The sequence below is a fragment of the Triturus cristatus genome, chromosome 6, assembly GCF_964204655.1.
Source record: "Triturus cristatus chromosome 6, aTriCri1.1, whole genome shotgun sequence".
Taxonomy (NCBI): domain Eukaryota; kingdom Metazoa; phylum Chordata; class Amphibia; order Caudata; family Salamandridae; genus Triturus; species Triturus cristatus.
The window spans coordinates 1,240,420,672-1,240,441,302 of record NC_140589.1 but is presented as its reverse complement, the minus strand read 5'-3'; the positions used below and the strand labels follow the sequence as shown (position 1 = coordinate 1,240,441,302).

At 45.3% G+C, this 20,631-nt stretch overlaps 1 protein-coding gene across 1 annotated transcript in view; it reads right to left on the bottom strand.

Annotated features, from left to right (window-relative positions):
- Window positions 1–20,631, bottom strand: part of BIRC6 (baculoviral IAP repeat containing 6) — a 1,973,616-nt gene that overhangs the window by 1,620,720 nt on the left and 332,265 nt on the right. Inside the window, exon 14 of the mRNA XM_085609819.1 lies at window positions 19,424–19,552. Within this exon, the coding sequence (XP_085465945.1) occupies window positions 19,424–19,552 (129 nt within the window). The remainder of the gene's footprint in view (window positions 1–19,423; window positions 19,553–20,631) is intronic.

Here is a 20,631-nt window from a genome sequence, read left to right as displayed (position 1 = left end):
TCCTAAGTTGCCGGCTAAGCTACGGTTCAAAGTTCACAGCTAGGCACATTGCAAAAAAAAAAAACGTCCGCTTTCAATGGAAAAATGTGATGTATCCACATTGCATTCCGGGCCTTTTCCTATTGTGGGCACTAGGCCTACCCACACAAGTGAGGTGTCATTTTTATCGGGAGACTTAGGGGAACACAGAATAGTAGAACAAGTGTTATCACCAATTGCCTTTCTATGCAGTTCTGCCTTCAAAATATAAGTGTGAAAAATTTTTTTGTAGGAGAGTAGGATCTGCACTTATGTTGCCCCCACTTTATTTCTGATGTTAACACTGGTTTCTGGCTATAGACTGGCTGGGTCCCTGCTAATCAGGGCCCCAGTCTCTCTGTTCTCTCTAAACAACTTGGAGTGCATATTAGATGCACTAGTGATTGGATACTGTGGTACCTTATGAGCCCCTAGTATATGGTACCTTAGGTACCAAGGGCATAGGTACTTCACAGGCCTACCAGGGGCTGAAGCATGTATTATGCCACCCCTGGGAAGCAGACTAAATCTGACACCACAGGCCTGCTACTGCAGCCTGGGTGAGGTAGTGTTAGCACTCCTCACTGAGGTATAGGTTCCCTATATCTCACCATACACACACATATAAACCTATCAGTCACCCCTAAAGCAGGCCCTATCAATCCTGAGGGCAGGGTGCTTGGTTTACAATGTGAGGGGGTGCCTCTGCATGACCAGGGTCCCTCTGCAGCTGGCAGAGTCTCTTCCCTGTGGCTGTTTGTGGATGCGGTTAAACCATATACTCTTAAGTGCATTATAACCTACTGGTAAATGCTAACTTTGGAATAACTGCATCAAACATGTCGTGTTTGGTGTCCAACAACTTGGAATCATACCCCCACACCAGTAACTGGTGTGGGAGTATGATCCCACCCTTCTAGAGGGGAAGACATGTACCTACTGTGGAAAGAGCCTGGCTTCACAAAATGGATGCCACCAGCACAGACACCGGGCTGTCCTCCTGCTGCTGACTGAAACTCGCAGTGGAGGACGCCCAACAATAGGCATCCTGTCACAGGGAGGTGTAACCACCTTCCAGACAGGATTTAGTGTATTGGGGCTGGGTGGGTGCACTCCTAGAGTGCTTTGAAGTCCTGCACTGGGGAGCAGTAGGCTCCTCTGTGCATAGGCCAGCTCAAACCGATTCAGGGGCTACCTGCTCCTGCTCTGGCGCGAAACTGGTCAAAGGGAAGTGGGTGTAACCACCCACTCCCCTGACCCTCCCATAGGAGTGGTCATAGAGCTAGTCCCTCACTTTCCTTTAGTATAAGATAGGGAAACCTTGCCATTGCAAATCAGATATCCCTGGACGACGCTCTACAAGAAGAATCGGGACCTTCGATGTTCCACTACCTTTGGAAGACAGAAGAATCTCCCTTGGAGTCAAGGAGTGACTCCCCTGCTTGGCAGGCACCAAAAACTTGAATCTATGGTCGCAAACTTTCCCGCTCCCGCCGGAGTCCGAAGTCCCTGCAGCCCCGGAAGTGAATTTCCTGACTTCCCGACGGCCATTTTGAGTCCCCAGCAAAGCGGAGGAGACTGGACCCCACGAGTGACGAGGAACAGTAGTACCCGGGTACCGTGCACTATTGTCAAGTGCAACCCCTTCACGAAGTTCTACGAACGATACACTTCTAACCCCCCCTCCAAATGACCAGGGGGCGTACTGCCGATTCTCTGACCTACTGTTATATTATAGCATTAGGGGTACATGTCGGAAAATACATGGCACATGTCCAACTCCTCCAGACACTCTCTCGGCCATTGAACTAATCCTCACCAACTCATCCCCCAGTAAACGTATTACTAGCTTATACAATACTATGCAACGATCATCCCCTGTGGTGCAGCCGAAGGCCCTGGAGGGATGGCATTATAAACTGGAGGAACCTGTACCAGAAGATCTATGGCGGTTCTGTTACGGCCAATTAGAAATGCTCTCACCAAATTATAAACTGCAACTTATACATTTTAAGTTATTACACCGCATGTACAGGACGCCCGTTCAACTTAAAAGCATGGGGTTCCACCCTGATGCGTGCTGCAGGAGGTGCAAGGCCCCTCAAGCTTCGTTCCTCCACATAGCTTGGGATTGTCCATTAGTGGCGAAATGCTGGGTTGAGGTATTTCAAAAGATCAGTGAAATATTGGAGTTCAACATAATCCCATCACCCAAAGCCGGACTCCTGGGATATGTCCAGGAGGCCCCGGCCGGGAGAATCAGATCGTTGGCCATGCTCTTACTATTGGTGAAACGAAGAGTTGCAATGCACTAGGGCAAACAAAACGCTCCAATTGTTGGATCTTAGACATTACATTCTGTTAGGAACAACTGAGCATATTCTGGGAACTGCTGCTGCTGGCATCTAGACCAAGGGATATATGGGGGCCCTTTCAAACTTGGCTAACTGCTTAAAACCTAGCCCAAGACTAAACTACATCATTAGTTCACGCATCAGATTAAGACACACGGCAAATTAGAAATCAGCTGCTCCTTAGATGTAAATATCAGGACCGCACTGGCACTGTCTGGTGAGGTATATTATATATTACAGAGCCAGGAAATGGTGCACTCGGAAAGGAAAACACTATGATGCAGTTGGGTTACCCTAATGTGTAACTTAGGAATGTGAACAAGCCGTCTTGCTTTCTTTAATGTTGTTGTTATGATTGTTGTTGGTCAACTAAAACTGCTATAATATGATACACGGCATCACATGTAGGCTTGCTGAAATACATGTTCTTTGTTTAAATGCCAATAAACAAATTTCCAAAAAAAAGTTAAAAAAAAGAGAACATCTGCCATAGTTAAAAGAAGTTACAGGTGAAACTCAATTTCAATATTTCTTTATTAGAACTGTTAATTTCTATAGGAAAACCTTGAAGGATCTACACAAATGACCCCTTGCTGACTTGTCAGAAATATATAATTTTTCAGGATCCATTTTTGGTTTCATACCCATTTCTTCCACTAACTGAAAGGAGGATGAAAGTACAAAAAAAATAAAAAAATAAATTATGTCCCAGTAAAATGTCAAAACTGTGTAGAAAACGTTGGTTTTCTGACAAAAGTCTGCCGGTTCCTGCAAGCTGGGACAATGGTGATTTTATCACCACAAACCCTTCGTTGACACCATTGGCAGGTAAAATATAAAAAGAACAGACCCTTTCTTGGCCAGCCACTTTTTTTTCAATTTTTCTCCCCGAAAAAACTAAATGTAGCTGTATTTTGGCTAATTTCTCAGTTCCCTTCAGGGAAGTCGATAAACTCTAGTTAGCTTTAGAATTCTCAGGATGTTGGAAAAAAGGGACACAAATTTGGCGTGGATTCCATATGTGGACAAAAGGTTTTGGGGGCCCAAGCACGAACTACCCCAAATAGCCCAAAAAGGGCTTGGTATGTGTTGAAGGGGAGTGAAGTAGGCTAAGAGTTGTGGTGTGTGGTTGAAATGCCATAATGGTTATTGCAAAGGAGATAGGTTAATTCAGAAAGGGAGATGGCGAGGACAAACAGGTGTAGAGCTGGGGATAGGCAAGTAGATTTAGCCAGATCATTAGTTATAGAATGGCAGCTAGAGGACAAACAGGAGTGAGGAGAGCTGGTGATAAGTAAGGGGAGGGGTTTGAGGAAGAGATAAGGACATTACTGTTAGCAAAGTAGTTTGAGGAAATATGGGTTGGAGTCCTCAGGCAGGTTGGGGTGGTGAAAGATAAATAAGGTGCAGATTTTGAGGATGGTAGAGATGATGGAAGTTGTGACGTTCGTTTGACAGACCTGAGAGCATAGTGATGGTTAAAATGATGGGTGGACTTAATCATGTTAAGAGTTATTGTGAAGTCGAGGAAGTGAGTTAGAAAGAGCAAAGTTAGCCGATTCTGGTGAATGGAAACATTATGAACTAAGTATTGTAAGGTCTATTCCCTGAAGAAGGTATCCCATCCAGGTAGACAATGGTTGTACGCAGGAGCAAGTAATCCCATCCAGATGGCTGAAGGGTGCACCCATGTGTAATTATTCAAACCATGTACCTAAGGCATGTACCCAGGAGAAATTATTCCATCTAGTAGAGTGAGTGGGTGGGTGGGTGTGACCTGGAGGAGGTTATCTAGTGATATGTTTACTGAGTTGGCTGGCGAAGGAAGAGGGGTATATGGTCTTGGGCCCTATCCTGGCCGAGCCGTGCCCAAACAGAAAATGCCCTTAACCTGGTGCACTTTTCCGAGATGCTGTATGGGTCCCATTTAAGTAAGAGAAGTGGTCAGGTGAACTTAGTTCAAAGGCACCACTAGAGCCACACAAGCAGGATAATGCAAAATTACTTTAAGACCTAATCCACAAGCTTATAGTGTTGAGACCTGTTGCCTGGGAAATTTTACTTGGTTTGGGAAGAGCAAGGGACAAAGAGGTGGACGTTTACAATACCAACGCATTACTTTCTATCCTGTCCCTTCTGTAATGGGAGTGGAAAGCCCACAAAGTGGCACAGTACTTTTAGCCAAATGTCTGCACCAATCAGAGAGGTCACAATAACAGACTAGCAGGCATGAGGGCAAAGAGAGAGGCACTGTTGAAAAGAGGAAGCTGTTCCCTTTTCAACAGCACTTCCAAAAGGTTTTCTTCACAAGGACTATGAAAGGGTTGAAATCATCACCCAAGTATCCTTCCAAAAGGAGCCCCAAAGTCATCCTAATAAGATCATTGCTGAGGAATTGTGTCTTTGCTCCAATGCCAGAGCCGGATTTCTTTTAAGAATAGGTTTCTCAAAAAGGGGAAGAGATGGGGTGTAATGACCTATAGACCTGCCGCCCCTTAGGAAACCTAAATGCTGTAATTGGATCAGAGATCATTTCTAGGTAAGCGCAAACAATGAGAAATTGAACAGAGAGATGAGCTTCTAGGTTCAAGGAACAACTCTCTAGAATTTACCTACCAGCTGCAATTTTGCTTTCCAAGGACTGACTTCAAACCAATCTGACCAAGCCACAGATTTTACAATTTTGCCCATGGTGTGTCAGCCCCTATGCAGGGGAAGAGAATGCTCCCCCCATTTTCTGGTGAACCCCATCTATCAGCCCCCATGGGTGGGAAAATCAAATAGTAAATTTAGCTATTGGGAAGATCAGCATCTATGCTGTTCTGCATCCAGCTTCAGGATCCCCTGGTGAGCGTCTGAATGTCAGGAGGGTGGAAGATGGGAACTTCATTCCATTCAGAATTCATGTTGGTCGAGATAGTGGATCCCTGCTACGTCCATTGTTCACAAGCAGGAATACATTTAGGAGAGGCACAGAGTCCGCAGCATGAGATCTGGGGGCTATAATCCTAATCCCTCGTCTGTGATTTACATGTGAAAGACACTGGGGGTGACCTAAACTGTTTGGAGAGGGAGAGTCTCGCCTTTCCAATGGTGCCTTTACCAATCAAATTAGGGTACAAGTGGCAGGGTTATGGCCCACTGATCTACTGCTCACCATGCAATCCCTGGAAGCAGTACCATCTTTCAGTTTCAGATCAGAAATATTAGCACGCACACTCACTTATATGAAAAAACCCATCATGGAACAACGTTCTTTCACACACTTATCCGATGAGTCCATGCCCTAACCCCATTGACTACTACCATGATGAAGCCTCAGCAGGTGTGGATATCATGTCATCCACCCTAGAGTGATTAAAACATTAAATGGAGTTTCCAAACAAAGCCATTTCTTAAACTTCAGATAATTCTTGATAATGAACTTTTTCTTGAGCCATTTAGAACATTTGCAAAAGGCCCAACGCTGTCTGTGAACATCTGGCTCCTGGGACCTGTATTAGGTCAACATTGGGGGCTTTTGTGAACCTTGTCATTTCCCTGGTGGGACCGTAGTCCCAGGGAACACCTCCTCTCTGCCGCCCGCATTCCTTTGAGCCCGCACCTCACCCAGGGTGCAACAGGACCCTTTCCCGCTGCGGCACACGAGGGGGAGGCGTCACCATGGCGCTTAAAGAGCTGCCTGGCCCCTCTGCGGGACGCTGTCGGTGACCATCTGGCTACCGAGACTTGTGTTAGGCCGACATTGGGTGCATTTGTGAACCTTGTCATTTCCCTGGTGGGACCATAGTCCCAGGGAGCAACTCCTCTCTGCCGCCCGCATTCCTGTGAGCCCGCACCTCACCCTGATGGGTCCCAGGGTGCAACAGGACCCTTTCCCGCTGCGGCACATGAGGGGGAGGTGCACCACCGTGCATAAAGCGCTCCCTCAACCCCCCCAAACGGCGCAAGACGCTGTCTGTGACCATCTGGCTGCTGGGACCCATGTTAAGCTGACATTGGGGGCATTTTTTAACCTTGTCATTTCCCTGGTGGGACCGTAGTCCCAGGGAGCACCTCCTCTCTGCTGCCCGCATTCCTTTGAGCCCGCACCTCACCCTGGTGGGACTACAAGTCCCAGGGTGCAACAGTACCCTTTCCCGCTGCCGCACACGAGGGGGAGGAGTCACCACCGCGCTTAAAGCACTGCCTTGTCCCAAGCGGCGTGGGACACTTCCGGGTGAAGCCCGGGCCAGTCATTGCCAGGAAGAGGCAGGGCGGTGATGATTAGCAGTGTATTTCCCCCTATTGGTAGCCATCACTTAGCGAATGCTGATATATTGTTCTATTGCACTATACATAGAGCCCGCAACAGAGTGTAATTCCGTGGGTACTGAATACTTTTTAATGGACAGATTTGGTATATAGGGTAAAGCCATAGCCTGTGCATAAGTGTCCTGCATTCTTTTATTTTTCACCTGTATTTTATTGTCTTTTGTTGCATTTATCCTGAACAGCCTGAGGTCAAGAGGAAGCAGCCCACGAAAGGGTCCAGTTGGGAGGTGGGGTGGAGGGGGGGTAGCAGTGACAACCCTTGATTTATTTCTGACCAGGGCTGCTAATGTCTTGTCCAACTAAATTGCCTTAACCGAATCCCTGAGCCCGGTACCATCGAAAACCCCACCCCAAACAGTGCAAAGTGACCCTGTGCCATCACCCACTTAATGGATGAGGATGATGGCAACCAAGACGAGGGCCCTTCCTTATTTGAGCCACCAGTAAAAAAGAAAAGAGGTGGAGGCAGGAAAACGGCTCAGCAGCTAAAAAAACAAGCAGCACCACCTACTGTTGATCGATATAATGTGGGCTTGGGACAAATTATAAGCAGCCTCTCTTCAAAAATAGAAACAATCTTAAAATTAAACCTAACCCCTATTATTGCCAGGTTGGATAAACTAGAATTACTACTATTTCAGGCAAACAAATGTCTCATTGTCAGCACCTCGGATAGCATGGGGTCACAACCGATGGGGCAGAATCGTCCCTCACTGGCCGAGGGGAATGATATGAAAAGTCACTTACATAATAGGGGGGTCGCTAACTACTAAAAGTACCCCAAGGGCACACCGGGAGTCTCAGCAGTCATCTCAAGATAGTATACAGATCCTAGGTAGGACAGGCCCACAAGGAATGACCGGCCATCTCGAAAATGGTAGAGCCCAAGGAACTGCTCCAGACACAGCCTGACGCGAATCACTAGGGGCTGCGCCCAAGGAAACCCGCTTGATTCACAGGAATGAGCCTATTGGCCCGAAACCCCTTAAACCAAATAGTCTGGTGAGAAAGAGAATTGGTGTTTTACACCTCCCCCCTGAATTAGCCCCACTTGTGACTGTCCTAGTAGGAGTTCCTCCCTTACAGGAGAACTCCAAAGAGACAACAATGGATTTAATGCACAAGGTAATAATACACTGGCTGGAAAAATCACAAACACATGGTCGATCTTTTGCCCCCCATATTATCATGGCCAGAAGAGTTGGTTGGGGAAAGCTACTAGGAAAGATAGGAGCGGGGATTGTATTGTGGTTAATGTAACCCATCCTTTACACATAAGAGCCATGATACAAGGTCAGATGAGAACAGATTCGTGCTTGGGAATACAGGCTCTTCCACTTTCTTTTTTTTACCCAGAAGGGCCACTACACCCTAATAGCGAGGGAAACCGATATACTCGGCCCCAAGGGAGGTAATTGCAAACACAACAAATGGGCATTACTAGGAATCCAATAATTCCTCCATTAATAGCACAACCGATCAGCTTGCTTCAATTACCCTGTGACTATAATGTGATAGATCCTTTGGTGTGTACCTTCAAGACATGGAATATTGCAGGGCTGAAGGCGAAAAAAGACGATGAGCAGTGGTTAGCGATAATAAAGGCGGGTCACATTATTGCACTTCAAGAAACTTGGGATTCGTCTGACTCCTTTGTAATGATGGTTTTGGCCCATATTTTAAATCTGCATCCCCATCTGTAGGACGGGCAAAGGGCAGCTTGCTTACCCTAATATCGCTTAAATTGTCATGCACCATCAAGGGTTTGCCTAGCTCCTCTCCACATCTGCTAGCAGTAGAATTAACCTTTCCAAGCAGTGTAACTCTGGTGATTGTACATTTTTATAACTCATTTTGTAGGAATCATGATCGTGAACATTTAAATAATCTCAAAAGTTTTACAGAGGACTTTGCACAGGAGAGATACATTCCCTACGAAACAATCATAATGGGGGACTTTAATGTACACTGTTGCCAACTAAAATGTTTATTAGAAGGGGAGATTTTTGAAGACGTGCTACCTGTGGTTCATTTCAAACATTCCATCCAAGGCACCCGGCTAGAAAGCTTATTAGCAAGTAATAATTAATATTGTCTGGGAATGAAGCAGAGGTAATACCATCGTTCTTCGTTAGCGGGAGCAGTTCAACTATAGATTATGTTGTAATATCAGTCCCTTTATACCAACATATGCGGGAAGTCAGGGCAGCCCGAACGGCTTTTAGTGATCATAATCCCATCATTGCTGAATCGAAAGGTTTAATGGTGTCCCGAGGTGCTGAGCTAAAAACCTTCGCAAATTGGGATTTTCAGCCCACGGACAAGGATCGGTTAATAAGATGGGAGAAAATTGTCCCCAAGCTCTTTTTGGCAGAGTAGGGGCAAATAATGGACTGGTTAATGGCAGGACTTTTCCCGGCCAGTGACTTGTGTACTATACACATCGCCTTGAATTCAACTCTCTCCTTGATCGGAAGCCAATGGAGGGATTTCAAAGCTGGCTTTGCTGATTGGAATTTTGGGATGTTCAGGAGTTTTCTGGCTGCCCAGTTCTGTACCATCTGCAGTTTGGACAATGTTGCGCATGGGGCACCTAAGTAAAGGGCATTACCGTAATCCAGGCGTGGCAAGATAAGAGCCTGAACCATCAATTTCCTTGCCTGGAAAGGAAGTAGAGGGAGGACCTTCCAAAGCATCCTCAGAATCCCATAACATGAGGCCGCTACCTTACGTGCCTGAGTTTTAAAAGTTAGGTTCTGATCAATCCTGATACCTAGGCTATTTATCTGGGACTTGGGGGTGGGGACAGGGCCCAATGTATTAGGCCATATGGTGTTCAGATCAATGGGTGACCGGTTCCCCAGAATCATCAACTCAGTTTTTTCCCCATTTAACTTCAGGAAGGACTCATCCATCCATTTGGCAGTCTCTTCCAGGCAGTGTCGAATATTGGGGGTTGATGTCGGCATGGCTGAGTCCTACCACCAGTTGGGTTTTATCTGCATAGGTCGCTATGTGTACCCCAAATGGCACCACCAGTTTAGCTAGAGGACTCAGGTACGCGTCGAACAATGTGGGGCTCAGGGACGACCCCTGAGGGACCCCACAGCGAAGAGGCACCTGTTTAGAGGCTATATCAGAGTAAAAAACCTGAAAGTCTGTCCCTCAGGAATGACTGCAGCCAGGCCAGCACAACCCCGTTCACTCCTAGTCTCCGGAGTCTGTGGACCAGGAGTTGAAGGTTTACCGTGCCAAAGGCTGCGCTGAGGTCTAAAAATATGACGACGGCGATGCCTCCGGCATCAACAATTTTTTTTTACTCCTCTACGACTGAGAGTAGGGCTGTTTCTGTACCTTCACGTGGGCGGAAGCCTGTTTGAGACGGGTGGAGGAGTGTATTGGTCTCCAGGTAGGTTGACAGCACTGAGTTTACATGCTTTTCGGCTATTTTACTGATCCCTGGGAGAAGAGAAATTGGACGGTAGTTTCTCAGGGAATCAGGGTCTAGGTTGGGTGTTTTGAGGAGGGCCCTAACCATTGCTTCCTTGCAAGGTGGGGAAACCACTCCAGAGGAAAAAGAGGCTTTAATCAACTCCAAGATAGTAGAGGAGACTATTTCGGCCACCTGTTTCAGAATTTTTAGAGGTGCAGGGTCTTTAGATGATCCGCTCTTTACTCGAGACATAATACGATCTAGTGTTTCATTGTCTATCAGGGGGATTGTGTCTAAATGGGAGTCTATGGGAGTGTATGCTACAGGGACAGAGTCTCTGATTTGACTCTCCGTTTGAGAGAATGAAGAGGATATGGTTTGGACTTTGTTGAAGAAAAATTCTGTAAGCTTGTCACAGTGTAGACCTGAGGTGTCAAGGGTTACTGGAGGGGGTTGAACTCTGAGGAGAGTCTTGGCAATGCGAAAGATCTCCGATGCAGAGTTACCAGCCAATAGAATTTTTTCTTCATAAAAAGCACCCTTGGCTGATTTAATTTCAGCTTTGTATGCTTTAATAGCCTCCTTGTATCTCAATTTGAAGAAGAGAAATCCTTCCTCCACGTTCTTTTAACTTTTTACAATTTTGTTTTAGTTCTCAAAGTTTAGCAGAGTACCATGGCATTCTATTGCTACCTTTTTTTACCTGGATTGTGTTTTTTGGAATAAGTAGATCTAAAGAATCCTGTACCTATTTGTAAAAATTTTCATTGGCAATGATGACGTCAGGGTTTGGCGCTGGTTTTGTTTTTTCTAACTGAGGTCCATTGTTCCAGTGATGTCTTGAACCAGGGTCGTGACCTTATACTGGTTGGTTTATGTTTATGTTTGTTGTTATTTGTATAGCGCTAATCACCAAAGGTCTTGAAGCGCTTCCTCTTAGACAACAGACATAACAAGGCAGAAAGCTTGAGTTGGCCTAATCCCCATAAGCCTACACAAAGGCCTCTAGGAATAGCATGGTCTTCTACCTCCTCCAAAATGAAAGAAGATTTGTGTCCTTGCGCAGAACCTCTGGGAGTTTATTCCACATCTGTGGGACACAAACTGAAAAGGCAAGGCCCCCCAGTGTTGTCATACTAAATCGGGGGCAGGTGAGGAAACTGGCCGGCGAAGAGCGAAGGTGGCGTCCCGGGACATAGGGCTTCAGACGATCTTTAATGTAATTGGGGGCTTCACCAAACAGGGACTTTGTGCAATGCACAGGCCCTTGAAGCTTACCCTTTGTTTAATAGGTAGCCAATGCAAATGACGCAGCAGGGGAATGGCATGCGTTTTACGAGGCAGCTTAAATATCAGCCTTGCTGCATCATTCATGACTACCTGAAGTTTCCTCAAGAGTGATATAGGGAGCCCGATGTAAACTGCATTTCCGTAGTCGAGCCGAGACAATACTAAAGCAGTTACCACCGTTTGCATGGTAGAGGATGACAGAAGGGCCGATAGCTTCCAGAGCTGACGCAGTAATCCGATACAGCTTCCCACCACAGCGGAAACCTGGTTCTTCATGGTCAGTCCAGTGTCTAGTTTGATACCTAGGCTCTTTACGGCAGATACTGGCGTGGGGGTGGCGCCAAGCTCTTGAGACCAGAACAGGCCAGACCAAGGGGAAGAGTCTGGAAAGAGTACCAGAACTTCGGTCTTGTCAGGGTTCACTTTTAAAGAATTCAGAGTCATCCAGTTCATGGTGTAACTGAGGATGTTCTGGACATTCCGTTGTGAGTCACAGGTGTGATCAATGCGGACTATTAGCTGGGTGTCGTCCGCATAATTAAACACCTGGCAGTCTAACTTGGCCAGGGCCTCAATCAAGGGTTGGAGATAGATGTTAAAGAGCAGGGGGGACAACGCCGAACCCTGCGGGACCCCCCAATGGAGTGTGCCCTGCTTGGACATGAGAGTGCCCAGCTGGACTTTCTGCTGGCGTTCTTCCAGAAAGGAAGTGAACCACTGAAGGGCCGTCCCTGTAACTCCCAGCTGCTGCATACGGGAAAGTAGCCGCCCATGATTCACAGTATCAAAGGCGGCTGAGAGATCGAGCAGGAACAGAGCAGAATGGATCTTTTTATCTGCTGCAAGCCGTAAATCGTCCAAAACTGAGAGCATCCCCAGCTCAGTACTGTTGGGTGCCCGAGACCCTGCTTGCCAGTGGTGCAGCAAGTGGTGTTGCTCAGTATGTGATGGGTGGGCTTGGAGCACATGCTGTTCAAGGACTTTAGCCAAGAACGGGAGTTGGGAAATGGGGCGGAAATTCTTCAGGTTTTTAACATCAGCCACGGCTTTCTTCAGCAGTGGAAGTACTATTGTTTCCTTGAACTTCTGAGGAACCAGTCCAGAACTCAAAGATGAATTCAGGACGGACAGGACCTCAGCCTCAACCAGAGGGATGATCATTTCGAACACCTTGGGGGGACAGATGTCCTCCGGGGACCCGGATTTCACTTTAGCCACTATACGAGCTAGAGCCGCTGGTTCAAGCAACGGGAGCTGATAGAAGGGGGCCTTCAGGGAACCAAAGGGCTCCTCCTCAACTGGTTGTAGGCAGGGGGCAATACGCGAATTCTTGATAGCCAGAATGAAGTCTTCAACTTTAGTTAGAAAATAATTCTGGATTTTGTCACATTCGGCTTGACTATAAGTTGGTTTCTGTTCGGGCAGCCTACTCAGTTCCCTAAGTATAGTGAAAGTCTCTTTTTGCGTGTCACTTGCTTTGTTAATCCTGGCTTCATAATAGGGTGATTTAGTTTTAATGAGAGAGTCCTTATAGTAGGCTAATTTAGATTTAAGTATCTCCTTGTCACCTGGGGCTAGAGATTTCCGCCATAGCATGGGGTTTAGCATGGGGTATGGTGTGATTGGGGTGCCAGAGACATGGAATAAGGAAATGATCAGACCATGGTACTGGTATCGGATCCTCCTCTGCTAGTTCCTTCACGTTGGAAAAGATAGGGTTCTATAAATGTCCTTTCGTGTGAGTAGGTTTGGCAACTTTTTGGTGAAGCTGGCAGGCAGCAAGATCTCTCGTGATGTCTGTTGCCACCATCTGCTGGGGGTCATTGAAATGCAGGTTAAAATCTCCTAATACAATGAATTTCGCTGAGATACTTGCCGCATTGGCTGCTAAATCAGGAAGGGAATGACCAAATTGTCCTAAAGGCCCTGGAGGTCGGTATATTGGTATACCGGACAGAGTAAGTGAAGGAGTAAATCCTGTTGAAAAGGCGAGATTCTCACAGTCAGGTATTGGACCTCCAAAAGTGCGGCAGGTTAAGTCATTTTTAAATATTATCGCGATCCCACCACCTCTCCCTGAAGAGTGATCAAGCCTCTGAATGCAGTAGCCCAGAGGGAGGGTCTGGACAAGGTCTGGCTCCGACCCAGGGTAAAGCCAGGTTTCGGTCAGGAATAGGACCTCTGGCCTTTCCTCATCCAAGAGGATGGAGATTTTCATTACGTGCTTAGGTAGTGACCTGCAGTTTAGCAGGAACATTTTGTATGGAGTGGGTGGAGGTCTATTTGGCTGTAGAGCCGTGGTTAATTTAAAAGAACAGTATGAGCAGTAGGTTAGACTACTATATGGGTGGACAGAGTGTAAACAGTCCTTCGTGGTAGGTTTGTTTAATCGAAGCAGCTCCTCTGCCTCATAGTATAATCTCTTTGGAATAGATGGTATATGGGTCCTGGCCCAGAACGGAAGCGGATGGGCGCAGACGGGCTTGCCTTAGGCGCGCCTTCGGCGTACCCGCTGCGCGGGTCTGCTGCGCGCTTCCGCTGCGCGTTCGTTCTAGCATGAATTAAATAATTTTGTGACCCGGAAATAAGGAGGCTAAGTGGTGGAGCCGTGTCCCTCCACAACAATCGGCTGTGAGGCCGTGGCGGACGGGGGACCGGTGCTAAAAAGTGCACGTGCAGGTAGGAGCAGTCACCTAGTTAAAAACTACATTCCAAGTTTAAAGATTTTTTAAGAATTACAGCATCATTCAGTTTGCACAGTTTACAATCACACAATTCCTCATTAAAAATACTGGCTGTCTCAATCGGCACAGCGTGATTCAGATAACCGAGTGCGTTATTCCTGCCGATCGGTGGGTCAGTGACTTTGAACAGATATATGCAGATGTTGCTACAAAACAAACAGGCTCCTCCTGGGCACCGAGTGCTGTACCACTCGCTTTAGGGTTTGAGGTAAAAGAGGTACAGAATGCGATTGAGGGTATGTCTGCACGGAAAGCCCCTGGTCCCGATGGGATAACTGTGGACCTCTATAAATCAGATTCTGGTACATGGGAGAACATTTTAACAGAGGTTTTCAATGCAGCCACAAGGGTAGGTCAACCCCACTCATGGTCAATAATGGCGGTGATTTTGCCAATTTATAATAAAAAAAAAGTGCTAGGGACAATCCTGCCTGTTATCGCCCAATCTCTATGTTGGATTCTGCAGCAAAAATAACGGGCTAAGTAATTTTAGATCGTCTAAGCATTTGGCTGGAAGAAAATGATGTGTTGTCCGAACTACAATTTGGTTTCCGCAATGGTAAGGGTACAGTGGAGCAATGTATGAACCTACTCATGATCACTAACAAATATACCCTAGCCAAAAAAGGGCGTATGTTCTTGGCTTTTATGGATTTAACGTCCGCTTTTGATAGGGTAAACAGGTCTAAGCTATGGCAATTGCTGCTCGAAATAGGGATGGACAGAAATTTAGTATCTTTTTTGGATTGGTCCCATCTTAATTTGACTGCCTCTGTAAGGTATAACGAGAATGGCTCCCTAACTAAAGCCTGGAAGGTAAAAGGAGGAGTGAGGCAGGGGTGTATCCTTGCACCGGTTTTATTCACACTTTACATAAATAAGTTGGGAGCAGTGCTATCAGACTCATGTTTAGACATCCCAAGAGTAGGTTCTAAATTAATTCCAGCTCTTTTATATACAGATAATGCAGTTTTACTTGCCAGGACTCCGATTGCTTTGAAATGTTTAGTTAATACTTTTATTGATTTTATGGTAGCTCTTGACCTTGAGATCAATTTTACTACATCTCATATAATGTCAATTGGTAATCTAAAAAGAAGGAAAAAATCCCTTCCATGTAAAGGTGGAGTGCTAACCAATGTACCAACATACCCATATTTGGGTGTGTTTGATAAAAATGGCACCTGGGTGGCAAAGCGTGCTTTAAAGAAAAACACTTTGGCAAGAGCAGCTGGAGCCTCACTGGATTTCGCCAGAAGATAAGGGAGTAAACCCATACCATCACTGCTGAAGATCTATAATGAGAAATGTGTCGCTATGACAGTGTATGATAGTGTGGTTTGGGGCTTCAAGGAATGTAATGAACTTCAAGGAGTTGAAAACAAACACTTACGTAAACTCCTAGCTGCTCCTTATAGCATTCCAGCTTTTATGGCACATGAGGAACTAGGAGCGAGGGATGATTGAACGCGCTATGGTGTAAAGGAGGCGAATGAGTACGACAATAGCCTACCCACCGAGACGAGGGGCTCACGTTTGGAGTTTTCCTCAGGGTGACGAAGTGGAGGACTGGTACGATTGATTGAATCCCCACATGTCACGTGTGTAAAGATACCAGTGTCCCTAATTGGTGAATCAAAGACCCTTCAGCCCTGATGAAATTGCCTATAATTGAGATTGGCACTGAAACATGTCGGCACAAAGGTTTGCTATTAGGCAGCCATTTTTAATTTGAGTAAGTGCACATATATTTAAGAAAGTTGGTAATTGTGACACTTGCTTCAATTTTAAAGTCACGGGGTCTTGTTCTTTCAAACACCACATTTGGTATAATTTTTTGTACTTTTTTGGGACACACATTTATTTTGGTAAGATGGTTACCAATGATGATATGAGTGGGCATAGCTGGTGAGTACCAATCAGCAAGCTCTATTGGTGGTGCGCACGTGAGGTGCCATCTTGTCCTTTTTTTCACAGTGATTAAGGTTATAAGGTTCACATTTAGATTGTTGGAACCTGGTTTTGACGTGGTATACATCCCTATACATTTGGGATGAAGACACAGTGACTGTCAAGTAAAAAACGTTTTTTTTTTTTTAGTAATTACAGATAATTTAGGCAGTAAAGTGTGAGGGCACTACCTCGATTGAAAGTGAGGAGTGGCAAAGGAAAAAGTGTGACAGGATCCCTTCCTCAGCTTATACGTTTAACCTCCAGATGAGGAGCCTATTAATGAACAGGTCTTTAGTGTATACATATAACATGAGGAACTAAGACAGGGCTACATTACAGACAATATTGCTGTAGCACCCTTGATCTGGTGGCTAAAAATTTGGTCTAGAGATAAGCTAAACCTAAACCAAATTATTTTTGAGGACTGCATGATGTTAGACAGAGCTGCAGATATTCCCTGGTTAAAATATGTCTCCCGGCAGCTTTCAGCTCTCGGGCAACCAGAACTATTCAATCAACCAAGAAAGCTGCACCCTGAAGATGTGAAAGCTATAAAAACTCAATTCATAACGAGGAGATATCTGGATAGGGAATTAAATGAACTTAAAAACCTACATGCAGACATTTTATGATTATAAGTCCAGGAATTTTAAATCAACCTTTTTGGTCTTTTGTTAATAATTTGCATCATCATTTTCTTTTATCCAGATTTAGCTTTAATTGTATCCACTGGTCTCTTACCGTACCTAAAGGTTTCTCAAAGTTAGGAACCCTACAACCATGTGCATACGATAATTTATCTGACCAAGACCTGTTGCACGATATGTTTTTCTGTGGTTTATATACGGAGTTACGAGCTAAACATATTTTACCACTTTTTTAGAGATTGCTATTTTGCACAAGTAAGACCAGCACTGATTTATTTGCAAATGCTCTCCTCCCAACTCATTTGTTATGGGGTTGCAAGCTTCTTATCAGAGGCAATATGTAAAAGAAAAAATATGGGTTGACAACAGCAATGGCATGGACCTATTTGGATTTTTTTTTTTTTTTTTTAATAATATGAATTAATTTTATCTGCCCTTTTAATTACATCCGTGGTGCAGTTTTAAACACAAAATATATGTGGTTTTTTATGTGAAATGTACTTTTCTGGCCAGAACGTGGCCGAATAAAGTTTCTATAGATTGATTGAAAAGCCTCAACAAGAACTAAAATGCATTTTGGTATTGGTGGAGTGCATGCATTGTCTCAGCAATCAATTATCTTATCTATGAATACTATGTGCATGTCCCTAACACCACAACAGAGGAGCACAGTTGCTAGTTTCTTCTGAGGAATTATAGGGTATTATATAATGAAGTAAGCCAGCCACTGGTTTTATATTCCATGGACATATCTGAGCCAAGAAAAAAAAGGGGAGAGGATGTGGCATAAATCCACTTTGGAGCTGGGGAACCAGGTTAGAGTCTCAGCGCTGCTCAACGTCCTGCGATTCCGGACAAATCACTTCATCCCCCCAGAATACATGGAGAACAGATCCCAAAGACAGAAAAACATCAAAAATCTTCAATGAACTGATGAACTGTGATCAGTGTTTGAATAGAGAGTGGCTTTTCTCCTCTTGGACATCCTCCTTCTCAGGTTACGGTAAAATCTTACCAGATTATCTTTGGGCTGGATTGAGAGGCTGGTATGTCGGATGACTCCCCCAATTCGTTTTTAGGTCTCAGCTAGCGAAGGCTGCGCTTGCGCAGTCTCGCACGCGAGATTTAATAACTTGGAGAAGTGGGGCTTGAACCCGCCCCTCTTCTCTCCTCTTCTCCATTGGCTGGCCTCTTAAATGCTGGTCAGCCATTGGAGAAGAGCTTTGTCTCTCCAAACAAGCCCCGTCTTTTTCGGATTCGGGGGCGTGTGTTTTACTTTATTTCTCTCCTCTGGAATGTAAACATTCCAGCCAATGGCAAGAGGAGAGAAAGAAAAACACACCACCGAATCCGAAAATGCCGCTGCGTCATTTTTTTTTCTCGTCGTCGCGTCTAGAGTCCCGAGAGTCGGTCTTCTCCCGTAGCCATGTCGGTGTGCTCTGTCCGTGCCTCCATGGCCGGTGCCCTTGAGCTAGTAGTGGTCCTAGCAAGGTATAGTTATGCTGTTTCTGGGAGAGGAGGCAGGTGTATAGTTCCACAGAGCAAGCACTGGGATTTCCCGCTCTAGAACATATGCAGGCAAGTGAGTGCTCCCACTTACCCCATGACTCGGGTGACCTGGCATTCTTGGTAGAGGCATAAGACATTCCTCCACCCTTAAATTGCCCTATGTGAAGTCCCTGTCTGAGCACACTTCTCTACGAAAGCAGGAGAGGGCAGGCAGAAGGTAACTGGGGTAAACACTAAAACTAGCAGGACTGGATAGGACTGTGTGGCTGTGAGGCTGCTGAAGCTTTTGTGGAGGAGGAGCTGGGCTCTGGGCTGAGTGTGGAGCCAAAGGAGGCTCGTCTCCCTAAAAGGGCAAGCTTGACACTCTTCTAATCTAATAACCCATGTTTTTACAGTCTGCTATAAAAAAAAGCATGCCTCCCACCCTGGTCTCAATTAATCTACTAACTAATGGATGAAATTTTAAGGTTTAGGAAATCCACTCTAGCGGAACCCACAGCATTGGTGTTTATCATCTCCTCTAAGGGATTGTAGTTCAGATAATCCAAAAGGTTAGCCACAGGTACTTAAATAAATATGATTATGCAATGGCACACCCACTCAAAAGCAATTTTGAAATAATTATTTGATCTAGGGAGCAGGATCATCTGTTTTCCTAGAGTGGCATGTATATTAAATATATTGTTTATACATCAAAAGCATGCTGAAAGAAAGTTAAGTGCCCGCTTAAAAAAAATCCGGTATTTAACAAAGCTGTAGCAGTACTTTTGCTCTGTTCAGTTGTGGCACTAATGGAAAGGTTTTGGCTACTGAAGGAAATTTCGTGTTTAATTCAATCAGTTGTGTTAAAAGGCATTCTTCTCTTTCACAACAGAGTTGGACATGATATTCTATTTTGACTGCTCGAGCAGACTCTAAATTGTGACATAGAATTAAAATATATATTTGTCATTGTCCTTGACAGCACAGTGTCATCTCCAGCTTGGCAAGCGTCTTCCAGAGATGTTCACTGGCCTCAAGATCAAACACCACTGACCTATCTAGAAATACCAGGACAAGCATCTGCTTTTTCTAGTGTTAGTAAATAACAGTATGGTACAGGTTGGAAAAAGTATTTTTATTTAACAAATGAAGAATAGTAATCAGTAACAGCAAACTCACATTGGATATCTTCCACATCCATGTTTAGCATGTCTTCTGTCAAATCAACAAAGGCAGGCTTTCCATTCCTCTCTACTTCTGCAAAAGCAGGTGATAAAGGAAAGTGGATCTGGCGGTCTACTGGTGCCTCTGAGAAGGGATATAAGGGAAATGTTAAAATACAATTAAAATATCAGCAGTCTTTTATTCTACCAGATTGTGCCTGTAGAAAAAGAACGAACAAAATATATGTAACTCACTGCAATCAGGGAACAGTTTTCACGTCATATGCATTAAGAGGAAAAATTAATAAAGTTACCTAAACGGGGACAGTCATTTACCCGTAGTCCTTACACCGATACCAAGCATCAAATCAGTGGATACCCTGCCCTACATCACGGAAGAGAAGCTATGGACAAAGAGTAACTTAGTCAGCATACTGGAAACTTGGTCTTACTTATCAGTACAGGATGGACCCCCATGCCATTATATTTTGAGAGAAGATTCCTTATATACTAAAAATTAGAAATTGTAGAGAAGGCAGCATAGGAGCAGCTTACTATTAAAACAAACATGTTTTGTAGAAATTCCTGACCAAATCGTGATTGCTCTGCATATTATCAGCACGTTGCAAGTGAGGTAGGCCACATAGCAGGCTATCAGAGGTCTGCCACAGGTCAAGCCAAGAGAATGTTACCTTAGCCAAAATAGACTGTGCACAAACAGTGTGAAAATGGATACATTAAGTTCTGTACAGGGCAATGGTGGTCTCTACAACTGCTCAGTCTGCATCATTGCTCCAAAAGACAAACAGACAAAAGTTATCGGGGGCATGGCTAAGCAGCCAAGATAGCAGTCACATAATCCAGCGGCTCCGAACCAGGCCCAACAAAAACCCTGCTCATATCCTTCCTAGGGGTGGCAACTGCCCTGGTGTATGCAGCTGTCAGAAACCTCAAACATCCTCGTGAGTGGGGACCCCTCGGCCAGGAGAAATCGACTGGCACTTGGAGGCTGCTTCCGAGCGACGGCACGGAGTCCTTGCAGTGAGGTGCAAGGGCACGGCCTGTGGCCACCACAAACCCCTCGGGGACGGACTGCCTGCGGTTCCACAGGCTACTGCTGAAGCCAGAGTGACAGAGGTGAGGTGGAGGAGCTGCGCCTGGGGACGAGCGTTGGCAGGAAAGGAGTTCTAGAAACATGTGTTTGTGTCAGGCAGCTTAAATGGT